General features: G+C 43.7%; 1 protein-coding gene across 1 annotated transcript in view; it reads left to right on the top strand.

Moving 5' to 3' along the window:
* Positions 1-415: 415 nt before the first annotated feature.
* The window catches only part of NIPAL2 (NIPA-like domain containing 2), a 51,571-nt gene continuing 41,996 nt past the window's right edge, over positions 416-9,990 (top strand). Inside the window, exon 1 of the mRNA XM_010006519.1 lies at positions 416-520. Within this exon, the coding sequence (XP_010004821.1) occupies positions 416-520 (105 nt within the window). The remainder of the gene's footprint in view (positions 521-9,990) is intronic.

Genomic DNA, 9,990 nt, shown 5'->3' with positions numbered 1-9,990 from the left:
GAGAGAAGTATGGATTTATGCAAGTGACTACATGCGTACGGGAACAACAACTTCCAACTAGCAACCTACCAGTGAGGAATTAATAACTGACCACTAGATTCAGGCAGTGATTTGAAGGAGTTAAATTCCCAGGCTGCCTTTTCAGAGCAGGGTGGGGCATTGGGGAAGTCAGAGAGGGAGCCCTGGGCAGGAGCAGCAAAACCTTCTGTCCAGCTCCCCTTCCCCTCCTGTGCTCCAGACACCCTGGAGCAGCAGGCAGCAGGTGCCCAGCAGCACAGCCCCCCGGCCGCGCTCCCTGCGAGCAGGGGACCCAGGCCAGCAGCCTCTCCCGCACCAGGAAGGGAGTGCCACCTCCCTGTCCTGACTCTGGGCGACGAGTGGCCCCAGCCAGTGTCCCGGGCCTGAGGCCAGGGACATGGGCCTCCTCCCAGCTCTGGAGCGGGCAGGCGGGAGCACATCCTTCCGGGGGCCGGGCGGCGGGAGCGGGGCCCTCTCCGGGCCCTGGCTCAGCACCCACCAGGTAAGTGTGTGGGGGCCTCGGAATGGGTGGGCTTGGGGAGAGCAGGGCGGCCATTTCAGCCTCTCTCCTCCATCCTCCGATGACTCCCCTTCCAGCTCCCGCTTGCTGCTGGCACCTGCTCTGTCTTCAGCCCCTTGTGCTGCCCTGGCAGCCCCTCCAAGCAGGCCTTTCTCAGCAGGAACAGGGCTGTTCTGCATTAGAGCATGGCTGGTTTTTGTCACTGGTGTTTTTGTCGCTGTCAGTTCTGTCAATGTAGTTGGGCAACTGCAAAAGAGAGACTGAAGTGGCCCCTGAGAACTAGCAAGTTGTAGCATCTGCTAACAGTAAAAATGAGTCGGAGGTTGATTAAACCCTTTACCTTCTCTCTGCTTTTTGCTCCACAAACTAGGAGGCATTAGAGGATAGTCAACATTCTTGTTTTCCCCTGCATAAGAAGCAAGCCACTTTTTTTTTTTTTTTTTTTTAATTATGCAAAGCATTGATACAAATTGTGCATAAAATGGCTTGCAACTAACTGCTTTCCTTTCTGTGCAAGCAATCTAGTAGTGGATCGTAACTAGGGGAAGGTCCCAAAAAAGTTTGTTCTCTGAATTCTGCATTTGCTACTGGGTTGCTGTCCTGCTGGCAGCAGGCATTCCTCTGCCTTGTGTTCTCAGAGGGAAGGAAAACTGAATTCCTGTGTTTGGGTCCCCAGAACAACAGGACTTCTGGCTGATGGCTAGTGGTGGTTCTTCACGGGACCAGTGATGGGATCTTTTATGGGAGACAAGAGTGTGGAGCCAAGGGTTACTGCAGGTTTGGGAATTCAGGCCCTGAGGCTGGGAGTGCTTGCAGAGCTGTCTGCTCCTGTACTCTTGGGGTGCTTGTGAAAGGATTGCTGTGTTTGAAGCCTGGTAGTTTTCTGGGAAGACTTGAATTTTTTTTTTCGTCACTTGGGTATCTGTAGGTGAGACTGATTTTCTATGCTTCCATTTACTTGTGGAGTTGAGGCTTTGGAGCAGGTAATGGGTAGCTATGGGTCATGAGTTGCTGCCAACCTTCATTTTCCTAATAGTAAATTCTTCTGTGCAATCCTGTTTTCACATTTTTCATTGTTGGAAATATCAGAAACTATTTCTTCCCTCCATTCCCAGCTATCCTGGCTGTGATTCTGTGGATCAGCCCAGTTTCAGGTCTTCATCTTCTTGGTCTAGTTTGAAGAGGAGTTTTCTATTTTCTTCCTCTACAAGAGATCATAACTACACCAGCTCTCATGTGCCTGGAAACACCCCAGGAAAGCTGAGGTGAATTGCTTTCAGGAGGGGGTATATTTTTCAGCCTCTCCAGCCCCATGAACCATCAGGAGGTGAAAGAGTGAGATCCCCTTTCCAGAGCCCTTGGACTTGAGAGGTTCAGCAAGGCTTCCATTCACAGCTGCCTAGTGCCACGTGGGCACTGTAAACATTGATGTGGGATCAGCAAACCTGACACATGCATTAGGAAAATCTGTGGCACTAGTGCAAGGCTTAATCAATGTCTGTAAACACATAGCTCTCTAGAAGAAGTTAAAGTGCCTGTGTCCATGTGGCTGTGCAGTATAATGCCTCCTTGTGCTGGCAGTACATTGCTTTGTTGGTATTTTTTAATTATTTTTTTTATTTTTAATTGGAGTTATTCTCCTGCCAGGTCTCTGACCAGACTAATCTGTGCTAGCTGTCAGAATGAGGGTACGGGGGAATGCGTGGTCATTGGAAAAGGGAGTGGAGATAGGACTTCTTGTCATCAGTGTGGCTGTATCTTGGTTGATGCTGCCCAAGGAAGGGCAGCTCTGACATGTGCAGCACAGGATCCTGTGCTCCCACAGCCTTTCCTGTCTCAGCCCCGCGTGTGTGTCATGAGGCACGGGCGTGTTTAATAATGCAGTAAAGTCTGATTAAATATGTACTTAGTTACCTGAAGTATTTCCTGTCAAACTAATATTATTGTAATATTTTGAGGTCTGCTGGAGTAATGAACATAAGAAGCCACCACATGTGGTTTTGGTCAGCTTAACAGAAAGTGTATGTAATTGCTTCAGTTTAATCCTTTTTTATTTCCCTCAGCACTTCTCAAAGGTTGTTTATTTATTTCCAATATTGTTGTTTATGGACAAAAACATTTTGCAAGATCAGTTGAGATTATTAACTACAATATTGATCTTGGTTTGACTTTGTACCAGAGAAGGAGAAAAGAGCTGGGTGGCAATAGTCAATGAAAACTTGGATGTAATACTTCTTCCATAACTCAGTTCACACTGCTGTTGTGTGTAGTCACCATGTGTAGTTGTTCAAGTGCAGAAGCTGTGCTGAGGATGAAAATCTATTTTGCTTCTGTTTCTTTTTCCTCCTTTGCCTGTCTCTTAAAAACTCAGAGTTATTACTGGCTGCCCAGACACTCACCTCGAGAGATTGTTTTGTTTCATGGGTTGCGGTAATAAATCATTTTGGCTCCCCATTTGTGGTTTAAAATGTTGACAGCTCCTTCAGATGGATTTGTGGCCCCTTTGTCCCATGACAACATATCACAGCCTGTCACAGGCCATACGTGCAAGTGGCGAGTATATGCAGCCAGGAAACCTGATCCCTCGTGTGCTCTAGTCAGAGGAGGTAGTGGCTGCCATCAGGTGTGATGAGAAATCCTGTGAATTAAGCTCATCATCTTGAGGTCTTTCTACACTGCCTTCTATCACATACATGAAATCTAGATACTGTTTAAAGTGTCACAATTAAGGTTTTTAGGTGATTCTGGGAGCCCTTATAGCAACCTTCCAGTACCTGAAGGGGGCCTACAGGAAAGCTAAAGAGGGACCTTTTACAAGGACATGTAGTTACAGGAAAAGGGGTAATGTTTTCAAGCTGAAAGGGGGAATGTGTATGGGAGAAAATGCCTACTGTTTTCTTCAGTGGGAAATGGGTATTATTTTCAGCCCTTATAAAACAAAAGTTATGAAGAAGACTTTATTCAGCCTTGCAAACAAACTTGCTTTGAATCAGTCATAGGGAATCCAGAAGTCAAAGCTTATAATGAAGAAGCATTGCAAACAGTTGCTGCCAGAGCTGATGGATGCTCTTCTGGTGTTGTTCTACTGTTGGGAATCCAGCAGCATTTCCATGGTTTAGCCCCCATTTAATTAAGCTCTGCTAGAAAAGGTTTCCATCAGGCACCAGGTCCCAGAACAGTCTGATTTCCTAGTGATGTGCTATTCGTAGGCCTCTATAGTCCTTCTTGAGCTTCTCTTACTCCTGTGGCAGGTACAATAAACCAACTCTGCTACATGTTTTGAGCTTGGTGCACACAGACCCAAAACAAATGTTCTTGATGGGAGAGCTCATCCTTCATCTGTTCCAGACACTTCAATTTCTTCAGCACTGCTGACAGAGCTGCTTGGATTAGTCCTTTCTAGCCTGGCAGCCAAAAGAAGCTGGTGAGCAAAAGCCCTTTTATACAGGTGGATGCCTTGCAGTTCATTTTGACCAAAGTAGTCTTGGTGGCTCCTTCTGGACATCTCAGCCAGGACACTGGAAACAACTGCCCTCACAGGACTGGGGCCATGCTGGTTGCTGAACACCAGCTAGAGTTCTGCTGAGTGCCTGTTCCCTGATTCCCACTGAGCTGGTTTTCCCAGGTCTCAGACTGTTTTCAGTGCTCCCAACAGCAACTATGGTAAAAGCAGGTTTGAGGTTTTTTCTGAGGATATTAAAGAACATGTGCATTTTATTTGATTTATTTTTTTTTAAATTATTAATGTGACAGTGAGTTAAACAGGATCTTTGTAATTATGCTAATCTGTATTAAGAGGTTTGAGAATGTTAATTTGGAGATTTCTAGGCAATAAGGAACATTAAAATTCTAGCAATTTGTCAGAAAGTGAGGTGCAGAATACAGATCCAAGGAAACTTGAGTCACAAGTTATACATATCCTGCCTAGTGCAGAAATTAGTTTTCTCTGGAGTGCTTCAAAATAGTATTTCACAGAAAGATTTGGGGCATAATGCAAACACTGTCTACAGGGCTTAAAACATTGACACTACTCTTCAGCACAACAATCTAGAGCAACAGAATCAGATTTATGCTGGAGATGAAGCAGAGAAGGGCAAGTGCTCCTCTTCCCTTAGTCAGCACTCAGTAGGAATTACCAAGCATGGGACGAATCTGGATTCCAGCTCTGCTTTGGAGGTGTCTGGCTCAGTGCAGTGCTTTGCCCTCCCTGCCCCAGACTTCTAAACTACTCCTCAGACAATGGACTTGAAAGTAAATTGGCTGTGGCTACTGTTGATTGTGGTGTCTCACAGCCTTGCCTGGGAGTTGCAACCTGATTAGAGTGAAGAATCTGGCTGCTCAGGCAAACACTTGTCTGCTACTGAGATTTCAAGAGGTCGCCATGTGGATCTAGGACATTGCTGCCACCCAAACAGCTGGTGTTGCTCACATCTGGAATCTGAGCTTCTGCCACTTCATTTGGCCTAGCAGTCATTTGACTCCTTGATGAGGCAGTTTGGCTAAATTGACAGGAGAATACTCATTGTACAATTTTTTAAGGAAAAGTTGCCCTTCCCATAAAACCTCACTTATGACACGGTGGCACCTTATGATTTTGTGATCCAAAGAAGATTTTATTGCTCTTTGAAGCTGAAGTACCTTTCTCTTCCTGTGCTCTGGAAGTCTGCTTTGGGCATCAAAAAAGAGAGACGTCTGTATCTTACCCTTGCATGTCTCTAACAGTCTGCTGGATCTGATTAACTCCTGTATGAAAGAATCAAAAGAATCTGAATGACTAAAGCAGAAATTTGACCAAACTCACAACCCAAGGCTTTAGAAAGATGAGCAAACAGCAGACTGTGGACTTGAGTCGTAAGGGAGGTGAGGACCTTTTGCTAACCTAGTAACTGGAGGCTGTGATTACTCCATTTGGAGTTTTGGTGACACGTATAAACTGTTCTGCTCCTGTTTATAATGTCATCACAGATTGTCCCAGAAGAATGGCATTCATTAAAGTGAACAGTTGGGAGATATGCTTTCCGTTCTGTGACTAATCTGGACTTTGAAACGTACTGCCAGCAGCTTCAAAAGGCAGCCAGTTGGTGCACGAATCAACACCAGGCCTGGAGCAGAGATCTTAAGAAATGTGGCAGTGATATTTGCAGATTATGCTCAAAAGTAAATAGTCCATACCAAACCCAACAGATGTGTACTGCTTAAATTGAGGCTATACTGGTATAACTGTATTCTCCTCCATGATGTCCGGGGTTGATTTACATCATCTAGGCTGAAAAGTTTGGCCTTGTTTGGCAATATGAACTGTTCATGGTGAAATGAAGGGAGATTATGGAACTGTGATAGACTGAAATCACAGGTTTGTTGTTTAGCTCTTGGATGAGGTACACGATAACTTTCTGACTATATTCCCCTTTATATCCTGCTGTGTTATGCAGAAACAACCCTATGATGCAGAGACCTATGGTGAATGAAAGGTCTGAACCATGAGGAGTGCAATGTTTGGAGGAAATCCCTCTGTGTGTGGAAGCAATGACTCATAGCAAAGCAAATGCTGGCTCCTTGGACATGGATTCTTCATACTGGCTGAGATGCTGTAGTAACATAGAAGTACATCTCCTCTTGTGGACAAGCTTAGCTCTTGCTGACATTTAGTCTCTTAGAACCAAATCAGTTTAATGGGAGCTAAAATCTTCCTCAGAGTCTCAGCTAGTATGTCCAATGACTTAACTGTTATCCTGCTCAAAACAGTCATTTTGACAGCTGATATGGATTCCTCTTGTAGCATCTTTTTTCAACAGCCAAGGATGTCTCCACTGGAAGGAGGTTCCTGTAAAAAAACACCAAAAATGGGCTTTGTGTACATAACAGACTTTTACCCAGATAGTTAACTCCCAATTAAAATCCACTTTAATTTTTTGAGGCTATAGTTTGGGTGTAAGTGGATTATGACTCCATATATTTTGTTTTATGACTCTAACCTACTATTTCTTGATATTTCTGGCGGGGGGGGGGGGGGGGGGGGGTTGTTGGTGGCTTGTTTGCTGTAGTTTTTTTTCTCCCTGGTTTGGAATTGTCACAAGGTTCTTGTATTTACTGACTTGGGATGACAATCTCTTTGCTTTGTTCCTGTGTCATTGAGTGACAATCTTTTGCTCCCTGCAGTGTCTAAAGCACTGTGAACACCTTCTCATTCAGTGTCTGTGTCATCATGCAGCAATGACTTAGCCATCATGTCTGGATGATGCAAAGCAAAGCCTGTAGTGTCAAAGCTTCAGTCAAACAAAGAACAGCAGCTTTTGTCTGATTAAGACTCTAGCTCCATCTCTTGACTATTGCAATGGTTTTGAATGGAGTTAATTTTCTTCACAGTAGTTTGTATGGTGCTATGTTTTGGATTTGTGATGATAGCAGTGTTGACAACATGATGATATTTTAATTATTGCTGACCAGTGCTTGCACAGCATTGAGGCATTTCTTATTTCTTAAGCTGCCCTGCCAGCGAGTGGGCTTGGGGTGCACAAGAAGTTGGGAAGGGACACAGCTGGGACAGATGACCCCAGCTGAACAAAGGGATACTCCATACCATATGGAGCATGCTGTACTCAGCACTAAAAGCTGAGGGAATAGCAGAAAGAGGAACAGCTGGAGTTAGGGCATTTTTCTTCCCTAGAGACTGTTAAAGTGTGACAGAGCCCTGCTTCACTGTTAATGGCTGAACACTTGCCTGCCCATAGGAGGCAGTGAATTAAGTCTTCATTTTGCTTTGGTTGCACATGCAGCTTTTGCTTTACCTGCTAAGCTGTCTTTATCTCAAGTCATGAGTTTTTGTGGTTTTACCCTTTTGACTCTCTCCCCCATCTGGCTGGGGAGAAGTGAGAGAGCAGCTGTACAGTGCTGAGCTGGTGGCTGGACCTACAGATCAGAGGACAAGCAAAAAAGCAATGAGTGGTTTACAAGAGTACAGAGATGATACTGTCTGACTCAGGAAAAGGGAAATTAAGTTATCTTACATTTTTTGAATTCCTGAAAGGGAGTATACAGAATTTGTCTTCATGGCCCCATCTCTATGGTAATCCCTGTCAAGAAGAAGCGTTCTAACTATTATATCTACAGTAAGCCTAAAATACTGGGAAAAAAATACACCAAGTTCTACATAGGACAATCCACATGAAGTACAGTTGCTGAAAGAGCAATACTACTCAAAACTGGGGAAAAATATCAACCACCTTGTTATGTCTTTTAGTGTAACAAAGAATATAAAAAGGTGATAATTATACTTAAAAGGGATCATCCAGCTGATCCAACTGATTTATGTTTTCTGTAACAAAAGGCAACAACATAATATATTTTTTGGGATTCTTGTGAATAGGCACTCACTCCTTATGTCAACACCCACTAGAACTAGAAGATGGTAACCAGTACCTTAAACCAGGTTACAGGTTGTAGTAAAATATCAAAATGCACAATTGCAATTTGTCACAGGGAGACAGTAGGGAAAATATAAGCCCACTGCCTGTATCTCAGGCTTCTGCAAGAAATTCACATATGACATCACTTATTTAAAGAGTTTATTTGTTATGCCCAGATTGGCATCTTCAAGTTTTGACCAGACATATCTGCAAATTAAATGCATCTGGTTGTGTGTTTGTGTGTGTTTGCAACCGCACACATAGGGATGAATATTTCAGAGTGCAAGACCTCCTGTTTTTAAATCATCATTGATAATCTAACAGTTGTTGATAGTTAAATGAACAATGTTGTTAACCAGAAGGTTGTGTCTTGTGGAGTCCAGACTTTTCTTTTTTTTTTTCCCCTGTTAGGAACTATCTGTAAATAATTAACACTCTCTGTGGAGATGAAACTAGGAGAGCCAAGTACGTGAGGTGTAGGAAGGAAAGGGAGGAACTTAAGTACAGCAGCCCTCCTGGCCAGGAGCAGCAGGATGGAAGGGGCTTTGGGCTGCCCTACCCTAAAATCAAATAGTTCTTTTAACAGGTGGGTCAAGCTTCATTCTAAATGCAGTCAGATCTTTTCTTTTTTTCCCCCTCCCTGTTGTTACTCCTGTTAAAAACTGGTCTGAAATGCCACTGGCTTGGAAGGGTCCTAATTTTCACCCTATGTTTACCCCTGGCCTGCACATATTACACTGGAGTTCAACAACTGAGCATGTTCACTCGTGTTGTGATGTGGAGAAGCATTTTCTGGGTGCACCAAAGGAAGGGTTATTTACAGCTAACAGAGGATTAATTAAGAAGGGGTGGCAGACAAGCCTGCTTTGTTGGAAAGCAATGCTGGAGAGGTGCATGCTGGAAAAGGTATGTCATTCCCCTGCTCCTCTCATTTGGTAAAGGGAGATTTTTTAATATAAAAGTTCTTTTTAGGATTTGGTAAATAATGTATTAAGCTGGCTACACTGCTGTCAGGGGTTTGTGTATGTGATTTAAGATATACAAGAGCTATTAAGAAAAAGTCCATTTATAGTCCAGCAACACTTGTACTACAATAACAAGAGGGAATGTACAAGCTGTGCTTGGTTTGGAGGCATGTTTATGAGAACATGCAGAGAGATCCATCTCTTCAGCAGTGCTCTCTGTGCCTTGTCCTGCAACCTAATGTAACACTTAACAGCTCTTTTCATTCAGTTGTTCAGACAGTTCCCATTTGAGCTTGCCTGTCTTTCTGAGCACAGGCAGAGCCAGCTCCATTTCACAGGGCATGAACTGGAACACTGCAGCTCCCCATGAACCTTGTGTGTTCTCCTTGGCTCTCGATTTAGTGATCCAGGGAGCCACATAAAGAGGAGCAGTGCAGCCTCTCAATGTAATCCAGGCTGCAGCTTCTGGGAATTAATCTACCTAGGCTTTGAGTGGTCAGCTTGAACCTTACCTTGTACACCAAGAACTCAACAGGGTCAAACAGGAATATCTAGAAAACCTGCTCCTGGGCAGCAGTAGAGGAGTATCCCTGAGCCAACTGACTGTTTTGTGGGAGAAGCTGGACAGGCAATGCTGCCTTGTCTCCTTGTTTCTCCTGAAGGACCTGGAAAGTGGCAAAAGTTTGTGATCCTATTCTTGCTTTTCTGGGTATGTAATTTCTATAGTTGTCATGGAGATGTTATGTGATAATCCTTGAAAAAATCCTTCTGTTAAGATGTTATCAACTGTGACTGAACTTTTTAGAGCCTGTGTTATATAGTCATTGGAGAGGTTTTTATTTGCGATCTAACAGGCAGTATTAAAAACATGAAATGATCTTTGATTATGTAGCAAAGCATCCCAGGCTATTCACCTGAGGAACCTAAAACCCCCTTCTGCTCCTTTCCTAATCTACTATTTATTTTGAGAGTTGTTTCCTGAGATTAAGAAACTGAAATTTAGGAGTTGGGAGTTTTGGTTATAACTCTTCAAAAGGGAAAAAAAATGCTAGTCATAATGCTTGTTAACATTATAGTGGAT

Source organism: Chaetura pelagica, unplaced genomic scaffold, assembly GCF_000747805.2.
Source record: "Chaetura pelagica isolate M959 unplaced genomic scaffold, ChaPel_1.0 scaffold76, whole genome shotgun sequence".
Classification (NCBI taxonomy): Eukaryota; Metazoa; Chordata; class Aves; order Apodiformes; family Apodidae; genus Chaetura; species Chaetura pelagica.
This window is presented reverse-complemented; position numbering and strand designations above follow the sequence as displayed.